The sequence below is a fragment of the Polypterus senegalus genome, chromosome 15, assembly GCF_016835505.1.
Source record: "Polypterus senegalus isolate Bchr_013 chromosome 15, ASM1683550v1, whole genome shotgun sequence".
Taxonomy (NCBI): Eukaryota; Metazoa; Chordata; class Cladistia; order Polypteriformes; family Polypteridae; genus Polypterus; species Polypterus senegalus.
The window spans coordinates 93,322,738-93,350,192 of NC_053168.1; the positions used below are offsets into that span (position 1 = coordinate 93,322,738).

Sequence of the window (27,455 nt, forward strand, 5' to 3'; positions counted from 1 at the left end):
CATCAAATTTACTTTAGATTGTAATTTGTCAAAACGAACAATAAGGTTTTGAGACATTATAACAATAAGGCAATTATAAGGTTTTGAGGCATTTGATCCACATATGCGGTAAGCTGCTAATATCTCAGTGTTTGATTTAAAGTCCTCTCCAGTTATTATAGAGAATACAGTAGTTCAGTTATGAATTGTACTGGGTTTGGTCTTTCACAGTTTTTAGAGAGACCTTCAAATCTCATATTTCCTTTATATCCATCTTCCAGCACAGTTAGTCTGTCTTCAAACACTTTACATTCAGATTTTGTAGCCATTGATTTTTATGTCATCAGTGGATGCCAATTGTTCAACTATTTCAATACAAGTTTTGAATATTTGCTTTATGTCTTCAAATTGTGCACCAAATGCTGTAAATTTATGGTCAAACTTACTAGCATTGTCCTGTATTTTTTTTCCTTTAGTTTTTTATGGCATACCTTTTAAAGGTTGCCTCAAAGCGACTACTTGAATATTTCTCCTGGTCTATAATACCCTGAACTAACTCTTGTTTGTCTTGTGTATGTCCTTCATATTTCTGTCATTTGTAACCTTCTTTATATTACTCTTTAGCTCCAGTGCGGATAGTAAGGCCATGCTCCGTTACGATGAACCTTACAGAATCGACAAGTTCTCCTGGCCCAACTCACTTGCAGTTTTGCTCCCACATTTGCTCTTGGCTGGAGCCGATGCTGCGGCCTCAGGTCCCCAGAGATCTGTACGTTCACCTAGTTTTTGGCAGACCATACTTTGAAATTGAGGCCTGTTTAGGCTTAGATAGAGCTTTAGTTGTCTTTTCCATTTCATTCTGAACCTTTTTTGTGCTGCTTATGCTTGTACATACTTGCATATACTGTAATTAAGACTAGAATCCCTGAAGCTTACGATTTTTTCACTGTCCCTGACCTCCTTAAATTTTCCTGACATACACCAAGAAACTGGTAGTTCCTTATCACTGCGCAAATAGCCCGCTTTTGTTTTGCAAATGTGTGGTTTAACAGAACGCAGCCTGCTACACCCCCCACTCCCCATTCTGTCAGATGAAGGCATCGCCCTGCTGCAATCCTCACAGCTCAAATCTGTGTTGAAGTGTTTATCTGGTGATGCGTTTGTAAGGAATTGTTTAGGTAATGAAATACCGTGATTTGAAATACATACATTTGATGTGGATTTCAATGATCTGTGTAAATATAGAATAACAGAGGAAATGCGAGGCAATAAATGCTGAACACACGGCTAAAACATAAAATGTTTTTTTATGTTATGGTAATAGTGACATCCTTTTGACGTGAAGTCTAGGATGTCTGACGACTGAAGCCCAAATATCCAATAAACACTTTCACAAAAGATGTAAGCAAAACAAGTATGCTTTTTCAAGGATAAAACAGATAAAAAAAATTGCTCAATTGACAAGTCGCTGAAGCACAACTATCAGTCGGTACAAAAATAAAAGACGTTCACATACATGCGTGTTTGTGCATTTCATTTTCAATCTGTTGTCACTGTGGTAGCGGTGCTCAATCATGGGGCTGCGCAGATAGTGCAATGGATACGCTTCCATTATCAATGGAGAGGTAATAGGTTTGAATACCTCTTCTTCTCTGTACTTTGCACTTTGAGTAGTGAGCTGCTATTATTATCATATAACAAAAACATACATTTGGTGTGGGTCTGTAACATCCTGTGTAAATTTATGGTACTTGTAAAAGATGTTGATATGAATGTCCGTGTGTGAGAAAATGGACTTCTGTCATAGACCGTAATATTATATGTGCTAAGTTGACAGGTACAATAGTAATGATATACAATTTGACAACTATAAAGGATACTGCATTTGCAGAGGCAAAACGGTTTTCATATGGAAATTTCTGGGACCTCATGTATAAACGGTGCGTACACACAGAAATGTTGCATAAGAACGTTTCCATGTTCAAATCACGATGTATAAAACCTTAACTTGGCATAAAGCCACGTACCTCATACCCTGTCGTATGCAAGTTCTGCGCTCGGTTTTGCAGACTGGCGGCACCCAGCATCAAAGCAGTGCTACTGTTCCTGTGTGGTTATCCTTTCTTTTCCTGACGCGGCTTTATAAATACACTGAAATTAACCGTATATTGTTTATTAGTTTAATGCATCTGATTGTAATTAACCTGTAACAATATAATGGTCCACGGAATGGTCAAACTATTCCAAATACCATAACTGCTTTAGCGTTGTTACTCTCACTACACTTTCTTTTTCTTCTTTCAGCTGCTCCCATTAGGGGTTGTCGCTGGGATTTATGTAGCGGAAGAGCGCGGAAGTTGGTAAATGCACAGATTTATGCATCTGGATTTTTCTGTACCTAAGCACATTTCGGCTTTTGTGCTTACGTCATGTTATAGTGTGAGTTTCTATGCATGAGGCCCCTGGTGAGTAAAAAAAAAAACCACAAAAAACTCATGCAGTAAAAACTAAAACTTGATTGCTGAAAAACGAAACTAAATTAAAAAAAAATAAAAATGGTAAAGAGCTAAACTAAATAAAAAATAAAATCAAAAACTAAAAGTGTTTTTGTCATGGACAATTGTAAACAATTAAGCAGCTCCAGTGATCTAATAAAAGAAAAGCTACTAATAGTGTGTATGTACAGAATACCACTTTGTTACTTGTATAGTTCATGTGATCCACCCAGTTGACCAACAGCACTATAAAGGACCCTTTGTCTAATGCAATTTCTCTTGAGAAGCCAAGGTAACACAGTTAGTGCATTTATATAAGATTAGCATCCTCTTGCCTTTTTGTCGGCTTTGTCCGGTATGCTTTTCAACCAAACCTAATTATTGCTAATCCTCCGCCCACTGTTTGACATCAGCTTTCAGAGTGTCATTTTACATTGATGAAGTAGTTACATGCAATACTCCAAGCATATCATTGCATTCCAGTTTAAAAGCCGTCTTATAAGGTACAGAATGCCATATTAAAATAGGTGGTTAATCATACATTCAAATTTTTGTGCATACTGTATTCTAATTGTCAAGTGTAATTGTAATATCCAGTAAATATTTATGTAGATATATTTCCATAAAAGATAAAAAAAAAAAAAGCCTGTTTTTATGTTTGTTATCTAACAATAATTTGGTCTTCCTCCTATTACAGGATTTTGGTCAATATGGATGACAACATCATTGAACATTACTCAAATGAAGACACATTTATACTGAATATCGAGAATATTTGTGATTCTTACAAAATCACATTAACAGAAATCTAAACAAACTTTACTTTTGTAAGAACCCTTGATGGAAGTCATCTGTGAATTTAAAAGGCAAAAAGTGGGACAAAAACACGTCTAGGATGCCTGTTACCAACCCTTAAAGATGTGGTGGTCTTTTTTTATTTTCTCAGAGAAGTTGAATGATATTCTTTATTTTTATATATGCTTCATTTGTCAAGCAAACTGTTGCTTTTACCTGAGAAGTTCATATTTCATACTGGAAGGACACAGGCTTATTGCCAATTACAGGGTTTATTGCTAGTCTCAAACAACCTGTGCTGCTTTTTAGATTATTAGTTAAATTGCAATTTCACTGGGATTTTCAGGGCATAAGAGGTAAAAGCCATTCATTTTGATTATTAAACTTGCCATTTTTAATTTTGATATCCACAAGTCAACAGTAAAGCTGGCAAACATTGAAGATGACAAAGAAGAATTGTCTTACAAAACCTATAGCAGTGGTCTATACAGTAATTACAGATGTCAAAGGCTCAACAGAAGGGGAAAGCATCATGGAAATAGGAACATAAATAATTAAGACATTGCTGGTATTAATCGCTGGAAGACGCAGAAGATGATTTTTCAATATCAATTGAAAAAGAAGTCCATACAGAAGAGAGAACCATGTAAAAATATCAGTGTGAAATTTGTAAATGTTGGCTATGAGAATTCCTTGAACGTGTATGTGATGCTTTGTAATTTGAGAAATTGCTGTCGTATATTGTGGTTGGAGTTGTCACATCTTGTTATAAAATTGTCATGTACACTTTATTCTGCATGGATTAGTCTTTCAAATGCATTATTTTCTGGTATATTTCAGAATATTATGTACCCTACCTAGAGGATATAAACTAGAGCATATATTACATTGGAATGCCACTGTATAATTTTTCAAGTGAGTAGAGAAGAAACTACTAGAAGTGCTGTTCAGCTCTGTAAATGTGTAGCATTATGTATACTGCTTTCATTCCACATTCATGGAATCACTCTGGGACTTTTTAAATGCCCGTCTTTATTCTTATTTTCACATAACTTTACTGAGAAATAGATATTTTATTTTTGGTTAACATAAATGTAGTTCATTATGAATGTTGCAATTATTTTTATACATATATATCTTTTACTGTAGATCTTTTTACAGGTTTGTGACCAGAAAATGTGTTTCGGGAAAAGGTCTCTTAATATTGTATGCGGTTTGTATAATAAATATTATTATTTTAATATACTACTAGAAAGCATGGATTCATCAAAATGCATAGTCTTTGGTGATATGTTTTGCAATGATAAAAATGTGAATTTTAGATAACACTCAAAATTGTCCTTCAGTAAATTTTTTTTGAAGACTGTTGGTATAATAAAAATTTCTTGGTAAACTGACGAGTGCAGACTTTCATGAGGATGTTAGAACATTTTGTCATTTGTGCATGAAAGATCTTTAAGGAAAGGGAAGCTTTAATGCAATTCGTACAATATGCAGGATTTTACAAGTGGGTTGAAGAAGGTTTTTTTTCCTACTAGTAACAATGTCATTCCTCTTGGTAGATGTAAAGCTGCAAGTATTCCAAAATAATTTGACACCAGACTATTGCAATGGCTCTATTATAAGCTTTAATACAAAGATGAAAATACTTTCAGGATACATCTGCTGTTGAACATATATTGTAGGTTTAAAGATATGCAAGAATGTGTCTTGCTTTGCACTGCTTTTTACAATAAAATCTTATCTATTGTGATGCACTTTATTCCACTGTTTCTGTTAGGGCATGTATAGCAGGAATTGTGTAATACAAAGCAAGATTAGTTTCATACTTTTTGTGGAGTTCAGTTACATTTGCATGCTGATGAACTAGTGACCTATGAGGAGTGAGGCTTCTGACAAAACATTCAGTTAAGATGGACATACTCGTAACGAACCTTTGAACAACTTTTTTTGTAACGTATTACCAAAAAAAATGATGGTACAAGTATGCTGTTGTGGAAAACACTTAAATAAAAAGTAAATAAAGTCTGAAGTTATTGTTATAAATGAAATCCAAACACTTCCTTTATTTACACCAACTGGTGAAGGCTCACTATGTGAGCAGCAAGGTTCTCCATAGCAGGTTTGATTTGTGTTAAGAGAAGAGCTCCTATTATCACTTAAGGTTCCTTTACATATACAAGCTATTCAGTATTTCAGTCTCACCAGTGAGCACTCCAATTTAAAAGGTGCATTCTAGCAATACCCCTCTGCCAATAAATAACATCCAAATATCCCAAATTAGTTATTCATTCAGCTTGAACAATACTATAAAAACTGTAAATATTTTGCTAACCTTGTACCAAATGACTAATTGACTCTTTCTGGTATTTGTAAGTGAAAAGAAAAATCTGCGCAGCATGCAAACTTAAATGTGACACATTTCTGTATGTTTTAACAGTTATTATACAATTGCAGAATTTAACCTATTAAAAACTGATTATAAAATAACCTATTTTTTAACCAATTATAAAATAGGTGCATGCAAACATATGCAAATATTTTGGCATCTTTCCAGCATATTAATTAATACATTCTTATGACTTCAAATATGATTGGTTTGTAAGCAGTTTAAATAAGCCAAAAGAAAGCAATTTGAGAGTTGAATTATGTGGCCCTTCTAACCATTTAGGATTCTATATCTACTTTCAGCACTCATGGATTCTAAGCAGTTTAACCAAAGTCTTGGAAATAAAGATAGTTTGTAGTTACAAATCAGTGTCATGCTATAAAAAATATCTACTGTGTACAGTTTGGAATTTATGCAGGCCTGCGAAGTACAATATAAGCCAAAAACCTTTTTTTTTGATAAAAATCCTGGGGTCTGATGAAATAAAAACAAAGTTTCGCACCACAGCTACAAAAGATGTATCTGGAGAAGCAGGGTGAAGCACTTGAAGAAAAGTACACATTGCCAAGTGATAAACATAAGGGTGGATTGGTTATGCTTTGGAGTAGACAGGTAGTGCCACAGGAAGCATTGTATAGAGAATGTCAGAAGAATTTAATCAAATCCTAGAAACTGATGTCCCCCAGTCAGCGAGGAAATTGGACATGAAAAGAAACAGGTTATTCTTAGCACAATAATATTTTGAAAGCAACTTGAAATTGTCCAGACCTGAATATTATTGAAAGTCTGTTGCAAGATTTCAATATTTGGCAAATGTCTGGTAAAAAAAAAAAAATAGAATACAAATAATTTGATTAGAGAGAATAAAAAAAATATTCAACTGCTATACAAAATGCTGTAAAACAGTGATTTATGCAAAGGAAGTGTTAATAAGTCACATTCACAGCATTATTTTTTTTAAACTGCCAACACATTTCCAATATTTATAAGCTGAAAAAAAAAAAAACGGCTTTAGGTAGTGTTGTAATATTTACTCAAAAAGACAGACTGCTGTAAAACATAATGCCAAAGTTACATGCTGATTCAGTAAAAGTCAGTTTAGATCTTCTTCTTCTTCTTTATTATTGTGGTCTGTATGATTCCCCCAATGTCAGCTTACTGTCTTCTATGTTCAAAGACATTGTTGAGCCACTCTTTTAATGCACTACAAGAGAAATGTCATATGGTCTGAAAGAAAGAGATAGCTGAGTGAAAATGAGTCTTATGTTTTGTAATAATAACTTCCAAAAGAACCACGTCAACTGAAAGCATTGAAGGTGTGAATACTGACTCCTGTGGAACACCATATGTAACTTCTGAATATAATTTAGCAGTACCGTTAACACAATTCCTTACATACTTAAGACTGATTTGATAGATGTGAACTAAATCATACAAGAACAGTGCCCAAGAACACAATGTAATGTTTAAACCTTTTTAATAGAATAGAGTGGTCATTGGTGTTGAAGGGTGTCCTTAAATAAAACAGAAGCATTACTATAGCGCTTCCTTCATTAGACCATATTAAAATATAATTTACTGTACAACATGACTTAGTGCTGTTTTTGTAGTCTGCTAAAGCCAGACTATATTATTTTTAAGCAAATTGAAAAGTGTGAGGATGAAACCAAATACTCTCATTTACTTTAGAAAGAAAAGGATCACTTGAAACAGATCTATAATTATAAGGATTTATAGTGTTAGCGTGTGTTTTTCTTTCAATAATCTTCTGATAACAGACACTTCTAGTGCTTTAGGAATTGTGCCAGTCTGTATTTCATAATCACATATTAATTTGGCAAGGGACATCATACTCTCAAGTGAGGTGTGTGAGTATATATATATATATATATATATATATATATATATATATAGTGAACCGTCGTTTATCACGGTTAATCCGTTCCAGACTCTACCGTGATAAATGAATTTTCGCGAAGTAGGATTCTTTATTTATAAATCTAATATTTTCGCAGTTAGAGTATAGAAAACCTGTTTACGACCTTCTAAATACGTTTTTTAACATTATTAGAGCCCTCTAGTCATGAAATAACACCCCTTTAGTCACCATTACACTCGTATTACCCAATAAATAAGAGAAAATAAGACATTAGACGTTACAAATATCATATTACTAGGCGCACTCGCCTTTTAAGGCGACCGACTTTTATCCTCAATTTTTGCGCTCCATGTGTACTGTACATCAGGCATATAAGTGTAGGGAATGAGAACATCAAAGTGCCCATTCATAACATCTCCCGAAAAAAAGTTGTTTTTTATCCCCTCAAGTGCCTGTCCAAAGTCGTACAATGTCAGCCCGAATCTGTACCGCTAAAGACGGAGTTTCATGCACTAAATAAGCTATAGATGAGAATAAGCAAGCACCATCTCCCCTGATATTTATTACGCGGTGAGGCATTTGTACTCCCATCAACATTATTTCCAGAGACATAATTTTGTCTATTTTTCCAGCGCATCGCGCACAAAAGCAAGGGAACAATGAGAGCACCAGAACTCTGCTCACATCGCGTCGCTTCGTACCTCAAGCCGCAAGTAGTAAGTCTGTAATAAGGGAATACCGCTACGCTTTGCACTCACGGGACGGAAGGACAATCCCGAACGCTTTTATATAGTAGATTATTGTACTGTACATTTAATTGCACACAAACACACACAGTTCTTACACACAACCACTAACCTATGAAGGCACCACCTCAGTAGGAGAGTCTTCAGAGGTGGTGCAGTATCTTCAGCAGGTGCGTTGTCTTCAGTGAAGAAGTACTAGGAGTATGCAGTGGGTGTCTGGGTGCGTGGCTGAAGAACATCTTGATAGGCAGTTGCTGGCACTGTCTTTTCATATGCGTGAGGAGGCTTTTGTAGGGTATTGCCATCTTTAATCATATCCAAGAGTTTCACCTTCTCCTGGATAGTAAGCATCTTCCTCCGGCGCTTAGTTTTATTGTCAGAAGGCTTAGAAAAAGCAGCACGTTTAGGAGCCATCGTAGGGCTTAGATAAAAGTTCTCAGAAAGCGCATGCGTAGTGACGTAAGCGTGTATGAGAAAAAAATCACAATAGAGTGAAGCCGCGAAAGTCGAAGCGTGATATAGAGAGGGATCACTGTGTATATATATATATATATATATATATATATATATATTACATATATGTATGTATGTGTGTTCTATATATTTTATACATGTTTAAAACACTATGCTTGTTCTTAATGTCTAAAATGGGTTCTTGAAAACCTGAAAAAGAATTTGGAGCTGCTACCAGTAATGACCTGCATTTCATTTCCATTCAAGGCTGCAAAACAATCATTTTTAAAATTGTGTAATTTAAGTTATATACGGTTGAGAATTTTATTCATTTTTAATTTTTTTTCTGTAGCATGTGAAAGTGATGTGCATTTCTGAGACTTATATCTGCACCAAGAAAATTCAATGGCATAACTGTAGGTGATGGCAACATTCTAGTGATATACTCTATGTGTACAACAATTAACTTCTATCCTTTTCATAAATATTTTATGTGTAAAAGTCTTTAACCTGGTAACTTATAGTATGGTGGATAATGGTTTTAAAGTGTTTGACCTGACACGTGACATTTATGTTCTGTACTTCATAAAATGTTGCTTTATAATGTTTTATCCTTTTCTAGCATGTACTTAAAGGTAATATTAATATTTAATAATGTATCTAAGCAGCTAAAAATGTTGCAGGTGGTTGCTTTGGAAAGCTACAGTGGTTTCAGCGAGTATTTCAGACCCCTTCACTTTTCTGCACACTGTATTGTGTTGTAGGTTTAATTTTAAATGAATAAATGTAACATTTTTGACCATCAGCCTACACTCAGTAATGATAAGGTGAAAACATGTTTTCAGAAAGGCTTACAAATGTATTAAAAATTAAAAACAAAAACCTCTCATTCAAGTATACAGACACTTATTTTAGTACTTTGAGAAAGCCCCATTGGCAACAGTTACAACCTCAGATCTTCTTGGCAAATCCTCCAAAAGCTCCATTAGGTTGGGTGGGACGTGTCTGCAAACTGCTATGTTCAGGTCTGCTGCACATCTGCTGTATGCTACTCCAATGTTTTCTTGTTCAGGTCAGCATCATGCTGAAGTGTAAACCATGACCCCAGTCTGAGACCTTTGTGCAATCTGAAGAATCTTTCTGTATTTGGCTGCATTGATCAAAAGGTAGGGAATGATAGATCAGGGCAAAGGTATACAACCATTTTTAAAGCTCTGAAAAACTCTAGAATTGGCCATCCTTAAGAAGGACCTTGAACAGGCAGTTGAACAAGAAGACATTGACAACTCTCACAGAGCTTCAGAAGTCACTTCGACAGGTTCTCCCATCCCAGCAGCACGCCATCAATCAGGCATTTATGAGATAGGGCTCTTTGGTAAAAGGCATTTGACAGACAGCATGCATTGACACTGAAAGCATGAGGAAAAAGATTCTTTAGTCTGATTAGAAAAAAAGCCAACTCTTCAGACAGAACTCTAAACACTAGGAACTGCTCATCACCTGCCCAATACCTGCCTACTGTGATATATGGTGTTTGGGATCATTATGCTGTGGGGTTGCTTCTCATTAGTCAGAAGTAAAGGAAGGATGAATGCATTCAAATACTGAGAGATTCTTGAAGAAAACCTGCTCCAGAATGCATGCAAACATGGACTGAGGTCATGACGATGACCTGAAACATTCAGCCATGACAACACTGACGTGCCTTTGGGACAACTCTTTGACTGTCCTTTAGTGGCCCATACTTAAACCCCATAAAATATGTTTGGAGAGACCTGAAAATGGCAGTTTACAGATACTTCCCTTCCAATCTAACGGAGCTTCAGCGAATCTGCCCCAATCTACTTAGGTGCGCAAAGCATATAGAACGTTATCCAAGAAGATTTGAAACTGTAGTTGCAGCCAAAGCACTGAGTTAAATGTCTGACTACTGATATGAACAAATTTGCAAACCTTTCTGAAAACATGGTTTAATTTTACCATTATTTGAGTGTAGTTTGATGGGCATAAATGGCAGCTTCATCTGTTTATAATTAAATCTACAGCACACTAAAGTGTTGTGTAAAGTGAAGGGGTTTAAATGTGTTCTGTATTTCTTTTAATGAATTTTATACTGATAACAGAGGAATCTAAAATGGTGAAAAGGCTGTTCAAAGTGTTATAGTTTGAGTTATTTAGTTCATACCTACAAATCAGTTAGACAGCAGACATTTTGGAAACTGGTACTGGAAAGTTTTGAAAAACAAGTTGTTGAAAGTGAAATGCAGGCTTTACAAAGTAAAAAAGGGTCATGATAGCAAAACACGCCTTAAAATATTGTTTGAAAGGAATTTGAATGATGTTTCAATCCTAGATACTTGTATTCCTTTCAAATCCTTAGTTCTTATTATATTTATCCACATGGATGAGCTGTACTTAATAATTGTCATTTTGAATGCACATTTTATATCTAAAATTTGACAATGACGGTTCAGTATGCAGAAGCCACGTGACTTTTAAAGGTCTGGTAGAGATCATTTTAAGTGCCGTAGATTGAGTACAAGGCAAAATGTGGCTTTTGAAAGTAATGTCAGGCATTTATATGTTAATAATTATAGTTTTAGATATGTTTTATTTTCAACAGCATAGTTTTGTATGCTACATTGTTATTAGATATACTGTATTTTCAATCAGCTGTATTTACCAAACTAATACAAAGTTTGTGAATAAAGTTGCCAATTCAAGTATATTTTATATTTTGGAATAGATTTTTCATTTATATAAAGAATTAGAATACCTTATAATAAATAAATAAATCAATTTTGTATTCTCAGTTTGTTAATGAGTTTATTATTTCACCTTCAGAGATGGGCATTGAAACAGTAAGCCACGTTTTCCTCTCAGTTCTCTTTTTACACAAGCCTGGGAAGTTCCTGACAACCGCACAAATGTGTTTTGAAATTTCCTAGAGGTGAACCTTCAGCCAGATGACCCAGAGGTGCTCAGACCAGAGGCATTAGAGAGTCTCAACACTTGATGGACCACATTCAGAAAGTTTGACTGTTCCAGAGGAAAAGGGCCGTTGGCAAAACCAAGATGCTCCAAACAGTGGTGCCCACAAGAAAAACAACCAAAACCTCAGCACTGTAGTGACATCACCACCATAATGATTAAATATATTGAGACGTGTATAAACATTCCATAAGTCTGCAAAATGGAAAACAGGTGAGAGAGCATGCTGGGAGAGAGAAGTACTGGCTAGGAAAATAACGGATTCTCAGCAGCGTTTGACGCAGATGGCAGCTCGTTAACAAACATTCTAAACAACTAAGACACATTTACACCAAATTTATTTACTGACAACGCAAGTAATCCGGTAAGTATAACTCACTCAACCTGGAGGTAAGTGAAGAAAATTTGGAAAGTCTACAAAATTATATTGATCAAGTTTTTGAGTCTGTTGTCAAGGGGCCTAAGAAAGCAGCAGCTGACACGGAAACACCTGCTACCAAGAGAAGCCATCCTCAGGATTCCCCCGAGGCGACCTCATCTCCCCGCAAGGATATATTACAATTATTAGAGTCTATAGATAAAAGGCTTTTGGGATTTGAGGGACGACTCCACCTGCTCGAGGTTCTACACCAGGAGTTCCAGAACCTCCGACAATCTCTGGAATTCAGCCAGGATCAGGTGGAGCGGCTTGCTGCTGAAAACGCGTCTCTGCGGGAGACTGTGTCTTCCCTGACAGAGGGAATGACACGGATCTCCCAAGACAACAAGACCCTGAAGGAGACGGTTTTGGATCTTCAGGCCCACAGCATGAGAGACAATCTGGTGTTCGCAGGCCTACTGGAGCAGACGGGAGGACAACCAGAGGATTGCGAACAAACAATCAAGAACTTTCTCCAGACCCACATAAAGATACCCGAAGAAACGGTAAAAAACATCACCTTTCACCGGGTACATCGCCTTGGAGCCAAGAGAGCAGACAGCAGAAGATCTCGTCCCATCGTGGCCAAATTTGAGCATTTTAAACAAAAGGATTTTGTTAAAAGCCGCGGGAAGGAGCTCAAAGGAAAAGATTTCAGCGTGAACGATCAATTTCCTAAAGAAATTTTGGATTGCTGCAGAGTTTTGTTCCCACTGCGTAAAAAACTCATTCAAGAAGGGAGCCGCGCTGTCATTTCTGTGGACAAGCTCTACGTCAACAACAGGCTGTACAAGGAGCGAGGAGTGACAGACTGGCTTTATTAGCCCAACATCAGGTCACAAGTTTATTATTCTTATCGGGATTCACTGGATATGAGCATGTCAGGATAAAAAAAGCTGCTATATCTGTGTTTAGATGATGGGATCACCTGTTCTCTCACCACCCCACACCTCTAGCACCTTTTCTTTTTACTTCTTTTTTTCTTTTTTTAACCTTTATTACTCTTTCCTTTCCTTCTTTTACCTGCTTCTGGAGCTTTACATCCGCATGACACAATCACACGACTTTCCTACACTGCGTCAGCACACACACAACGCGCGCATACAAACACTGGATTATAATTATTACATTTTATCATACAACCACAAACACTCTTGGTTCTGTCTGATTATTATTATTATTATTACTGTCTGATTATTATCAGCATTAGTATTATTAGTATTATTATTATCAGCATTAGTATTATTATTATCATCAGTACTATTATTATCATCAGCATTATTATACATATATTTTTTATTTACTTATTTATTGCTTTATTTTTTCAGATTAAATTATACATTTATTTACTTAATTTATTCACATGAGGGCACCATACATTAGCTACTCACACACACAACTATGGGTACACTTAGGTTTGTCAGTTGGAATGTTCATGGAACTGGCTCTAGAGAGAAGAGATTAAAGATTTTTGATCAGCTTAAAAGAATGCAGGCAGATGTCTTATTACAAAAGACTCATAGGTCTGCCACAGTTGCAGATGAACTTAAAATGTCTGAGTTACCCAGACTGTTCTCTGCCCCCTATAACTCTAGACAAAGAGGTGTAGCTATTTTAATACACAAAAATACCAATTTCACAGTATTGGACACAGTCTCAGATCCAGATGGTAGATTTATAATACTAAAACTATCTATACAAAATCAAAGCTTATGTATTGTTAGCATATACTGTCCAAACATAGATGACTCCACATTCTTTCAGAATTTTTTCTCTGTACTCTCCGAACACTTGGACTGTCCACTTATACTTGCGGGAGATTAAAATTTTTGGATGGATTATTCTTCAGACAGGCTCAGCTGGTGGCTGCATCGCCCCTGGGTGGGTCTGGGCCCTTGCCTGGTGGCTTGGGGTATGAGGGCGGCCGTCCCCGGATGGGGATCTGGGTGGGGTCTTGGGGATTGGGTCCTGGCATGTATGCTGCCAGGAAGATGGCCGGAACATGGGGCAGTGCCGAGCCCTGGCTCCAGGAGCTCAGGATGAGAACACTTCTGTTCCACCATGGGGGAGGGGGATGTCCGGGAGGGGGAGGATCCAACTTTACCTGGGTGTCTTATGTCTTACTTAGTCTGAATGTTGAGTAAATGTGGGGATGGGAGTAAATATTCTGCTGGGGTGGTGTGGGTTGGTGGCCTCAGACTCCGTGGGGCTCTGTGATGCTGCTGCTTTGGGCCGTGGCTAGATAGGCTGGGGCCTCCATGCCCCAGGTGGATTTTGGGAGCGGAGGTGCCTATTGGGGCCAGTAGGGGAGCTGGCTCCCTGGAGGGCTCAGGCCCCTCAGCCGTTCCTCCCCATTCTCAGACATTTCCCTCCTCCTGCTCCTTCACATCATCACACAAACATGCACATAGGGCCTTGGGGTGTGGGTAAGTCAGGGGGTGCGGGTATGGATCCCATTTCCGCAGTCCTGTGGCAGCCTACCCCCCAATTTTATTTGCACACTAGCAGAATACCCGCGCTTCGCAGCGGAGAAGTAGTGTGTTAAAGAAGGTACGAAAAAGAAAAGGAAAAATTTTAAAAATAACGTAACATGGTTGTTAATGTAATTGTTTTGTCATTGATATGAGTGTTGTTCTCATATCTATCTATATATATATATATCTCTATCTATCTCTCTCTCTCTCTCTCTATATATATATATATATATATATATATATATATATATATATATATATATGTTGTTCTCATATCTATCTATATATATATATATATACCCGCGCTTGGCAGCGGAGAAGTAGTGTGTTAAAGAAGGAAAGAGAAAGAAAAGGAAACCGGCATTTAAAGAAAATTAGTTTTGTGTCCTCTGCAGTGTTAAGAGAAAGGCTTTGGTTTGGGATAAAAGTAAAAAGGTGTAAAGAAAGGAAAGTTGCCTTTTCTTTTATATAGTATAGAGAGATGTGTTCGCTGACGTTATGATCGCCTTTTGGGGACAGTCCCGGTGGGTCTTGTGTAGACTGGTGAGACGTCCCCGCCATTAATCAGCTGTAATGGCACTGTCAGTCCTCCACTCCTGTGCGTGTCTTCATAATCCGAGCTGAGGACCAGATAATCGTATACGTGCAAAAGAAAGTGTGAATAGCCTTAACATTATTTTGGCGTGGTGTAGAAAAGGGGTCCCGTGTTTGCACTTGTCTGGGCTATAGCGCAGGGGGAGGATGAAAAAAATTAAAAGTGCTCACTTTCACTTAAGGCAGAAGCGCAGTCAGCGTCTCAAAGGCGGCACAGCTATGAAGCGCGCTGGCTGCTCGACTTTGCTGGGCAGGAGACCCCAGTTTTGCAGACACGTTCATGATATCAAAAGTCTCAGCGCTCTTTGGAGGTCATTCATATATATATATATATATATATATATATATATATATATATATATATATATATATATATATATATATATATATATATATATATATATATATATATAAATACTCGTGCCTACTGAGTGGAGAAGTAGTGTGTTAAAGAAGTAATGAAAAAGAAAAGGAAACATTTTAATAATAACGTAACATGAATGACTTTGTCATGAGTGTTGCTGTCATATATATGCCTGCCTAAATAAGTCACCCTCGCTTTGCTCTTACTTTTTTACCGTTCATTTAATCATGGCTAGTGGCGGAAAAATTATAAAATGGAAGGAGGATGGCTTTACCAAAACAATTATTGATGGCGAATCGATTATTCATAAAGCTTGAATTGGTGATCTGTTTTTCTGTGTTAACCTCATATTTTTCATACTTCTTCTCAAACTAAGGTGGTGCGAGGGTAAAATGAATCGGGATGCGCTGATCAATGTAATCGGTGTACCAGGAAATCATGCATTGACAAAAGCTCCCTTTGCTTGTAATGCAAAGTGTGATTAAATGCATTATTTTTTAACGCGTTATGGAGCACATGCATCGAAGCTTCTCAGCTGTGCTTGTGCTAAGAAAAGGAAAGATTTTAAAAATAACGTAACACGATTGTCAATGTGACCTTTTGTAAGTAGTGCCTGGAGGATTCAGTGTGGAGAAACTCTAGAGACAGCGTGTGTATTAACTTGTGGATTTTTCTGTGAGTATTTGGTGGCAGTCCGAAGAGTTGCTTCGAAGACGGCGTTAGCTGAGCTCAGCTCAGAGCGAAATGAGATGAATGGGAGGGGAGATGATGACGTGACTCCCCCACCCGCCTTAACTGTCAATCCCCCACAAACACAGTCTCTCGGAATTTGCATAAGCACACCCCTTCACTTACAATTTTAACTTAGTTACAAAGTGATCAAAACTCTCGTTTATATCCTGCGTCCTCTCATTAAACTTGTATCCCGCATTACCTGCGGGCATGTGAAACGCCAGCGGTAGCCTGTCTATGAACTTAATTTAAAGTTTAGGTTTACACCTTGCTTTCTTTCCGAGGTAGCAGCACTCATGAATATGGTAGTATATGTCACTCGCTCGCTTCTTATTGTTCCGCTGCCTTCTCAATTATATAATGCATGTTTTCTTAAGCGCTTTTTGGAGGTCTTCCTGGTTTTCTACGCACTGCGTTGACAGTCAGTTAACGTGATTACGTGGGAGGCGTGATGATGTCAAACGAAACTCTGCCCCCCCACGTCTTTCCAGTTCAACTCTATTACAGTTAATGGAGAAAAATACCTTCCAGTTATGACCATTAGGCGTAGAATTTCGAAATGAAACCTGCCCAACTTTTGTAAGTAAGCTGTAAGGAATGAGCCTGCCAAATTTCAGCCTTCTACCTACATGGGAAGTTGGAGAATTAGTGATGAGTCAGTGAGTGAGTGAGTGAGTGAGTGAGTGAGGGCTTTGCCTTTTATTAGTATAGATTAAACACTTACACAAACAACATTCCACACAAATGAACACTTAGGGCCTTGGGAGTGAGCACACTCAACGGCATCCGGTGGGGGAAAATTTCAGCCTCACTCCGCGTGCCGGTGCCCACTTCCAATTTTAAACTGCACCTAGTCACAGAGGGTTTTGGGGGGGAAGTGGGGCTGTGTGTTGGCATCGGCTGGTGTAGGCCACATGATGCCAGCACTGCCCACGCTCCCCCAACCACAAAATGCACCTTATCAACACATATCAATATTACATTGGAGCCAGCGGAGGGAGACCTCTGTTCTCAGTTAGCTGCCCGGGGCTGGAGGCTAGGAGTGGGTGCTGGCCGTCTGCCTGTGGTCTGGAGTGGTGGGTTGCTTTGCTCTGCGTTGGACGGGGGTGCCTGCTCATCATTACCCCAGCGGAACGGGGCCAACTCTGGCGTCTGGGAATGGTTGGGCCTTCGGTACGACAGCACCGGGACCAGAGTTAGTAGGGTGTATATGGGGAGTGTGAATGGGTGTCTGGCATACAGCCTTGTAAGTCTTGGGTTGTATGTGTATTTGAGAGCATGAGGGAGGGAGTGTATGACTGTGTTTGTGTGTGACTGTATATGTCAGGTGGGGTTTTGGACTCCTCCCCTCTCCTGGGACATCTGGCAATGCTACAACATCTTTGCTTACCCTCCCCCTGCCACATATTTTTTTTTTTTAGCATCTGTCTGGTCGCTCCCGGTGGCTGCCTGGTGGGATCTGGGTCCCTGGGCTCTGTTGGGTCCTCGGTGGCGTGGGTCGCCCTTGGGTCCCGGGCTGCTGGGTTCCGGGCCCGGCCGACTCGGGGGTGAGCGGCTGTGGACGGGCCTGGGGTTTTGCCGTTGATATCTCCCGGGACTCTGCCGGCTGCTGGTTGTGGCCCCCCGGGGTGATCCTCTGCGCCTCTCGAGGGGGGGTTGGGGCTTCTCTGGTGACGGTCTCCCTGGGGTCTCCGCACTCTGGGGTGACCTCTGGATCTCTGGGCTTGGAACTCCCTCCATCTTCCGCGACGTTTGTGGGGGCAGGTCTGTGGCCCTTCACACTCACTATTGGACGCCCCTATTGAGAAACCTTACACATTCAAGCGTGCGTACGCACACAGGTGCTCACATGGTGCTTTCATAAGTATGACTTGGACATCTTCAGCACATGACCTAAGGCTGTGGTTGGCCCTAAATGCCTTAGCAATAATTACTGTGTGATTGTCACCAAACATTTTTACTTTTATATATCTTCATGTAGCTGATGCAGCAATGTTTTTGTCTTATGGTTCCCCATACCCCAAACCCCCACCCCCACCCCCACCTCACTCCTCTTTCTGCAGGTCTAGAAGCAGATTCTGGTTCATTTATTGTTTATTCTATACGAAAACCCAGCCTTCCCCCTTTACCTCCATCTCCTCCTTTTCTCTCTTCTTTTTCTTTCACTTTTGTCTCCGTGTCCAGTTCGAATCTTAAAAACATCTAAAAATATTTTTTAATAAAGTTTTGGTATCAGGCGTGACGTCAGCAGAAGCTGTAACGCTCCACCTGAGAGAAAAACTGTAAGGCTAGTCGCCAGCATTCAGACATCAATTCTGATTGCTTCACAGCCGAACAGGACACGGTAAAAAAACAAAAAAAACAAAAAAAACAAAATGGAAAACAGGGATCCCAAAACTCAGGTTACAAAAATATAATTTACTAAAGAGGCTAAAGGTTTCCTTGTCTTTGTAATCAGATACTGTACATCTCGGGTATAAAATTATGGGTCAGTTGCTGTGTGCATCCAGTATAGAATCATCCTGAGATGATCTTGTCTTAATATGCAGAGCAATGTTGGAGTTTACACTTGACTAACTGGTGCTGCAATGTGCATTTCAGAGCTGCTAAAGTAGAAAAAGTCGTGACTTAAACTAGCCCATGAACAAATCTAACCATCTAAGTATAGTTGTGAATGTTATACAATCAATACACTCATGCATTATACAAACTATTAAGGATATGAAAATGCACATACAGAATATGCAAATAGTATACATGAGTTTAAACCATTGCAAAAGATATAAAACATATACAGTGTAGCATTTGTTCTGATTTGGACTTAAAAATGGTGTGGTAATGACTGAGTTACAGTAATCATACTGTACTTAACTCAGTGTTACAGAAAACTGCACAAAATGCCTGTATGCTAACATTACTCAAAGTTATTGTCTGCTTTTACATGCATTTTTATTACTATTTAATTTATTATTGTTTTTTGTATCAGTATACTGCTGCTGGATTATGTGAATTTCCCCTTGGGATTAATAAAGTATCTATCTATCTATCTATCTATCTAAAATTGATCAGTAAAAAAATGGATTCCCTCACACATTTACCACTTATTTATTTTTTAATATTGGCATGCCACTTGATGAAGTCTCATTGTAAGATGATGCAAGTTTCTTCTGTGCTTCTAGGTACTGGAGAAGTACAGTATAGTTCTGAGTGTCTTGCAGTCCGATATTAAATTCTACAAAATTGGGATATTTACACTTTAATCAGGCATTCTTTACAAATACTCTCTTGTCATATAACCAGGCATTATGTTTCTTTTGACATATTCAATTTTTAAGATTTTCAGAATAAGTTGTGTGTATAACAGCTGATAAGTATCAGCATTATCAGGGACATAGAAATGGGTTATTTAAACAGCATTTCTGTATTATCTACAAATTTAGAAAAAGAGACAAACAAAGGGACGGTGATGCTTAAGATATGATTTTAGTAAAGTGTAACTATCAAAATTCTTGGAAAGTTATTTCTTACCACATTAGTTTTTGTTTCTTTCTTTTCATTTTGCATGCTGGATTTCCTGATAATAATGCCTTGTTTTACAAAATTTAAATTGCTGGTTAATGCTGCTTAACATGAATGGTGAATGTACTAATACAGTATTAAATTCTTGATTCAAGTGGTGGGGGACAGAAGACCACAGGTGTGATATCATTGCAGGGTAAGGTCGTGCAGATTGCAGTTGAGATACTGTAACCTCCTGAGCTTGCAAACAAAGTGGGTTGACAAGAATGAATGACATCTTTTGAAGTCTCGTTCAGTTCATTAGCTCTGCTCTTGATCCCTTCCTCTGCATGTTTTAGAGCCTGCTTCTAGACCCTGATAGTTTTCATCCTATTCCACACTTTTTTCATGTTATTCTGCTGTAACTTGTGTTCAGGTTTGTCTCATCAGTCCTTTTCTAAGTACTGCATCTACTTGATTTCCTTCTTATCTCCAGACTTGAAGGCTTTCTTTTTTTTATTTAGTAAGTTCTTTTGTGATCCATGGTTTGTGGACTGTCTTTGTGGGAACTGTGTTAAAACTTGATGTAGAGTGTGATGAAGGGTGAGTCTTGAAGTTGTCCCCAAGCATACATAGGTAGCCTGCACTCAGAGGTCATATATTCGAGAAAGAACATCAGCATTGTTGTGAATTGAACCCCAGCATTGTAGGACCTTAAACTTGAACAGTTGGAGGTCCAAAAACCACTCAGTGACACACAGTCAACTCTTTGTGTGGTGTCATCCACTGGAGAGCATGGCCACTGACAAGAGTGAACTCGCAGCCAAGAAGGTAGTACCTCAGCCTTTGCTTCAGCAAGACCCTCATGTTCCACAGCTGCATGCCTTGTCTCCTGGTCCAATAGTTTCCAGCTCAAGTACATGATGGGGTGTTTAACACCATCAACGCTTTGGCTCATCATGGCACGTACACTTTTTAACTCATTACTACCATATTGCCTAGAGTCCACTTTTCTTAGAGGTTTGTCAAAGGTGTAGCTCTCTCTGAAAAGTTGTAGCGGGGCCACATAGTTAGTGTTTAAATGTCAGTTCTGAGTGCGTCTCGTTTCATTGTCCCGTTTGCTGTTTGTATGTGTATCAGTTAATGCCGTCCCCGTAAAGGAGGACGGATGATGGAAGGAGACCACAGCCGCAAACCTGGAAAACACCTGTTCTTAATTAATCAATCACAGCCGTCACAGACTATTTAAGAGGAAAGAGGGAGGAGAAGGAAAAAAAAGACCGTTTTGTTTCAACCACTTCAACTTGCTTGCTGTTTCTTCACATCGCACCTTTTCACCAGTTTGCTTTTCATTTTCCGGACTGTCTTTCAACCTGCATCTGCTGAGACCCCGGGGTCGATTCACCATCCACCATATGCCGAGGAATCACGGTGAGGTTGCTCCAATCGCCGGGAAAATCAAACACCACAAATTGCCGCTAGTTCAGTCATCCGTATTCAGGACATTTTTTATATTCGGACTCAAGTTCACAATCATTCTGTTTATCAGTCATTTTGTTGTTCGTGTTGTGTGTTATATGTTACAGGGACAAGGGAGGGTTTTTGTATTTATATTTGGTGCTGTCTTGTTGTTGCTGGGGTGGAGGGATATTTATATTTATATCTGTTTTGTGGCATGTCTTGTTTCATTTAATACATTTAATCCGTTTAAATCCTGCTTTTGTGTACTTGCATTTATACCGTCGATTGTGGGGAAAAGTTTAATTGTGTAGAAGTACGGCTTGATAGTTAGATTTCTCAGTAAATTATCCAGGCCACAGGTCTTGGAGGTGTAGCTGCCGGCTGGGTAAAGGGGTCGGCCGTTACAAAGTGAGGCATGAGCTCATGTAGTAGTTCTTTGCTAGTTTCAAAAACGTTTTTGTTCATTATAAAATATGGCCCCTGGAGCCTGGGTTGACTGAAATGCTGCTCGTCTACTGGGACGACTGCATTTTTAATGAATTTAAGGGAATTGTAATTCAATTGATTTCTTTTATAAGAAGCCAGTAAGTTTCGAAATTGAAAGTGTAATTCTCAGAGCAGATGGGACGTGCCCACCTAGGGTGGAGTTTCGGCCAATGATGTCCCAGCCGACATCCCAATCAAGACATCAGCATGTGATGGTGTAACATCATCTTGTTCACAATGGGTTTGCCACATGATTCACTTCTCATGCTGGCTGGTGACACTGCTTGGGGACAACTTGAGATGGAGTAGTTCAGTCTTTTGCCAAGCCCACCAGGTGTGTAACTTACTTGTTCACTGTTAGGTTATGAGCAGTTGCACACCAATATGATAGGGTAAGGTGAACTGCATATGACAGTCATCTTTATAGTTCGAGTAATAAAATACAATGATGTATGAAGCAGATTTGTGAGTGAGTTTACCCATGTTAGACTGGTCCTCCAGTTTTCTCACTGTCACTGGAGCACAAAACAGCAAGCAACAATAGAAATGTTACTCTCAGAATCAATAAATGCAGTGACTTTGTGCCCATTGACTACAATCATACCTGTGTAAGAAAGAAAAAAAGAGCTACCAACTGTGCAGTACATTTATCCTTGCGCTCAACTGCAATCCTTTGGCTCACTGAGATGGGAATCTGTCCCACCTTCCCACACTTGAAAGAGTGGAGGGCAGGTGGATTCTTTTCCTTTGGACTTGTGGCAGGCTCAGGTTTTGGTATATGACCCATCCAAGACTTTTTATGTTGTTCCAGCTCTGCTGTCATACCTGCTGGGTGAGAGACTCTGGGAGGCCATTAGCGGGTAGTCACAAGCAATAAGCCAGTATCTCGGCCATGAGCTCATCATAGTCACTGGCAACTTGCTCATTGAGGTCATAGATAGATGCAATAGATAGATAGAACTTTATTTTTCCCTAGGTGGAAATTTGGCTTTTTACAGAAGCACTTTAAATAAATACTGCAGTGGGCTGGCGCCCTGCCCAGGATTTGTTCATGCCTGTGCCCTGTGTTGGCTGGGTTTAGCTCCAGAAGACCCTCGTGACCTGTGTTAGGATATAGCAGTTTGGACACTGACTGACTGACTGACTTTAAATAAATAATTACATACGCCCACTATGATCTAAATACATGCCAGAATGACTGAAAAGCAATAAAATCAAGAAGAAAGAAAACATATGACTTAGCACTCACAGTCACAGTGAGGCATTATGTAGGCATAGTGCTGTTAGTGTAAGGGAGCTCCCATAGCGTTTCTTGACACACTTTTGCTGAATAATTTGCTGGCTGAAAGCACAGTGTTAGTGTGTCAGAAAGAAGATGAGCAGCATACCTCCAGGGAGTCCACAGTGTGCCCCATAACTGAACTTGCCCTTTTAATCAGGTTGTTGATTCTGTGGATCTCTCCTGAAGTGACATTACCCACCCAGCACACTATGGTGTAGGAAATTGCACTGGCCACCACAGAGTTATAGAAGACGTGAAGGATGTCACATTAAAGGACCAGAGCCTCCTAAGGAAAAGGAGCCTGCTCTGCCCTTTCTTATATAGTTAATCTGTATTCGAAGACCAGTTTAACCTGTAAATGACATGGACCCCCAAGTACTTGTTGGAGTGGAACACTCCGTGAATAGTGACCAGGCATGGAGGCTCTTTGTTGATGTGATAGTCAAATAACCAGTTCCTTGGTTTTGCTTCTGTCAGGATGCAGACAATTCTCTTTACGCCAAGAAACACAGTTCTCCATCTGACTCCTATATACAGTATATGAAGCCCTCTTAAGCTTCACCCATCAAAAATGGTGCTATTATATTAGCCCATTCCACATGTTTCAAGCAATGCTGGGTTGCAGTGTGTTCAAAGATCAAAAATAGGCTTCAGTGTCATCTTGTGCTGTCATCATAATAGCGTTAGTACCTGTGAGGGTCCTAATACCTTTTCACACTGCAGAGCCACCCTGGTTTGGTTGCAGGTCTCTATCTCATTAAGTTGGGTATGCTGGTGTTCCTACATGGATGAGCAATGCCTACAGAGGGCTGAATTCAAAGAAACCCCAAAAATCAAAGTGAAAAGATGATGCGCCAGGCTAGTCAATTTTGCCAAAATTTCATTGCAGCAACTTAAAATTGTACTCAATAGTTTTCATGTCCCCCACGCCTGACAACATCAGGGATTGCTCCTAATGAGATGACGGATGGTGTCATCCCAGAGCTGTTCTGTTGGATTTTGGTCTGAGCGTGGGGGCCAGTCAATGATATCAATTCCTTCATCCTCCAGGAACTGCTTGTATACTCTCGCCATATGAGGCCGGGCATTGTTGTGGACCAGGAGGAACCCAGGACCCACTGCACCAGCATAGGGTCTGAGAATATGTCCAAGGATTTCATCCCGATACCTAATGTCAGTCAAGGTGCTGTTGTCTAACCTGTAGAGGTCTGTGTGTCCCTCCATGGATATGCCTCCCCAGGCCATCACTGACCCACCACCAAACTGGTCATGGTGAACGATGTTACAGGCAGCATGACATACTCCACGGCTTCTCAAGACCCTTTCACACTCATTGGGACCTTCAAAGCAGCAGAAATTTTTCTGTAACCTCCCCCAGATTTGTGCCTTGAGACAATCTTGTCTCGGAGGTCTACAGACAATTCCTTTGACTTCTTGCTTGGTTTGTGCTCTGACATGAACTGTCAACTGTGGGACCTTATATAGACGGGTGTGTGCCTTTCCAAATCATGTCCAATCAACTGAATTTACCAGAGGTGGACTCCAAATAAGCTGCAGAAACATCCCAAGGATGATCAGGGGAAACAGGATGCACCTGAGCTCAATTTTGAACTTCATGGCAAAGGCTGTGAATACTTATGTACATGTGCTTTCTCAATTTTTTTATTTTTAATAAATTTGCAAAAATCTCAAGTAAACTTTTTACACGTTGTCATTATGGGGTGTTGTTTGTAGAATTCTGAGGAAAAAATGAATTTCATCCATTTTGGAATAAGGCTGCAACATAACAAAATGTGGAAAAAGTTATTCACTGTGAATACTTTCCGGATGCACTGTATATCTGGGATATAGGAACTGGAAAGGACATCATATGGAGGTGGGATTTGGGAGGCCTGAACCAGAAAAGTGAGGAGGGAAAAAAGGAGAACGCATCAGAGGACAGTGCCAACCACTGGTCTGGCTGAAAAACACAGTTATTTGAGCCCTTAAACTGTCTCCCAAGTGCATATGTGTGACAATATGTACTCTTTAATTTCATTAAAAACTTGAGGGTAAATATTATCTGGTCCTAGTGATTTGTTTGATTTCTGCCTATTTAATCTAAGCAGTACTTCTCCCTCCAAGTGTTGTATTATTGTTAATTTTTTCATCTACGTACATTCTATCCATTACAGTTATTGCATGTTCCCCCTTTTCCAGAAACTTTAGTCTCCTCAGGACCTTGTAAAGAAACTAGTCATTTATACTGTACACTGCTCCTTTCAGTTCTTTCTTACTCTCAATCAATTCTTTATGCTTAAAATGCTCAAACTTTGTAACTATGTAGACTGGAAGTTTTGCCATTACTCTGCCTCATAGACAATGTACTTTATGCAATATTATTTTCTTAATATATTCAGGCATTAATTTCAGTTTCATCTGCATACCTTGTTTCAGAATTCTGTGTGCCTGAAAATGTAAGGTTGTCTGTTTGATTAGTTTATTTTCTTTATTGCTGTGACTTGTGTGGTGAAAGACTTAAGAGTTCTTTGATCAATTGTTCTCCTTAATCAGTATTTCAATATGTTCTTGACAATATTCAAGACTCTTAGGCCTTCAAACTCATTGTGAAGAGCCTCTTTTAATTAGATCCTGGCATCTAATGAATACAGTTTATAATGTATGAAATGTAAATGTCCTCTGAAATTTTCACTGTTAGCCCTTACATATGAATTGAAGAGCTGCAATATTGTTTGGTCTTTTCAGTCTTTAACATCTTCATTGAGCAGAGTGTGTTGTAACACTTGTCAGTGTACTTCTCCAGATGATCTAGATCATCAAGATTAAAAGGACCATGTTTATGTCCAAGTGAATATTAGAAAATAATTGAAAAATTGTTAATGTCCATTTCGATTTGCCTTCTAGATATAACTACAACAAACTTCTCAACCATAATCTTGTGAAAATCTGCTACACCATCTAAGTCATTTCTTTCATCTGTTTGTCATCTCCTTTCTTGCAGTTTACAATTATGAAGTGAATTACAGAATACTGTGTTAAAAATTGATGAAGAGTGTGTTGATGGCTAAATTCCGTTATGAAATTCAATTTCATTCCTAACTTTGCCTTATGTAATCTACAGAAGCATACTTTGAGATTAGCTGGTAGTGTCTGTGAAGGTTCCTTTAATTTTCCTTATTACTGGGTAGGAAAGCTCCAACCACTGGCTGAAGATTAAAGGTTAGCAAAGCTGGACAGGTTTCTTTAACAAAGTTTCTATATTGCACATAGCAGAAGCAGTGTCAAACTCGGGGATTGTAACTGAGATGCATTTGTTAAAAAAATAATATATTGTCAATTTAGGGATTTCAAAAGATATGAAGGCCAAATGACTTCAGTAAATTAAATACAATATTAGTTAGGGGTGGCTGGAAATATGATCATTGTGCATAGGAAAACTGACAGTCACATCCTGCAAATAGCCTCTTTAATTATGTCTGGATGTAGACAGTGACAAGTCTATGGTGACCCTTAGATCCTTCTGATAGGGTTTACTTTCAGGTTTCAGAGCTCACATTATGTTATCAAATCTAACGTTTCTACTTTGCATGTATAATATGTATATAAACTTATATTGATACTTATATTAAACTTTGTTTGCAACAGTTCTGCCCAAGCCTGTGTGCTCTACAAGTGGTGGGTAAATTTTTTGTTGATTCTACATTATCTGCCCTTCCACTTAGCTTATCAGTTGCATTCTTATCCAGATTGTTTATATATGTTAAAAAGAGCCGGAGCACCAACATTGATCCCTGATGGACACTAATTTTAACATCACCCAAATCCCTTTGCCCTATCCCTTTGCTTCCTGTGTTTAGGTCATTAATTCACCTACCTACACTCATTGCAGAAGTGCCTGCTGTAGCTCTTATTGAACATCTAAGGAGAACACAGGGGGAAAAGGGAGATTTAAAAGGAAGCTGGTTATACAGTAAAGAAGGCCCTGATGTTTTTTTTCTGAGTTCACCCATCTGTCTTGTCAACTATACTGTCACCTGTGGATTATTGTCTTTGTCTGCATAATCACGCCTGTATGGATGTGTGGACTGTCTTCTGCCTGCCTTTTCTACGAGTAGGGAGTCAGATTTACCATCATGCTTCATCAGAGGGTGCGCTTCAAAATTTCACCACCTCTTGCCAAATCAGGAATACCGCTAGGGCTGTCTGTACATTGCTTACAGCAAGCTGTTAATTGGATCATCATTTTCTCCTTTATTTCACTTCATCTGTTGCCGCTGCATATTGGACTGTTATGGACTTTGTCGATTATGTTTATTGTGTTTGTTGTTTCCTTTATAGAGTTACTTTTCTGGTTGCCGACAGGGTTCTCCTTAATCAGTGTTTTAGTAGCTGAGGAGAGTTTGGTTTGGTTCAAAGTTT

General features: G+C 38.8%; 1 protein-coding gene across 5 annotated transcripts in view; it reads left to right on the forward strand.

Annotated features, from left to right (window-relative positions):
- The window catches only part of grhl2b (grainyhead-like transcription factor 2b), a 357,473-nt gene extending 352,162 nt beyond the window's left edge, over positions 1-5,311 (forward strand). For all 5 annotated transcript variants that reach the window (XM_039737648.1, XM_039737649.1, XM_039737647.1 and 2 more), the window contains one exon: positions 3,172-5,311. In XM_039737648.1, coding sequence (XP_039593582.1) covers positions 3,172-3,286 — 115 coding nt within the window. In that variant the 3' untranslated portion in view covers positions 3,287-5,311. The remainder of the gene's footprint in view (positions 1-3,171) is intronic.
- The last annotated feature ends 22,144 nt before the right edge of the window (positions 5,312-27,455 follow it).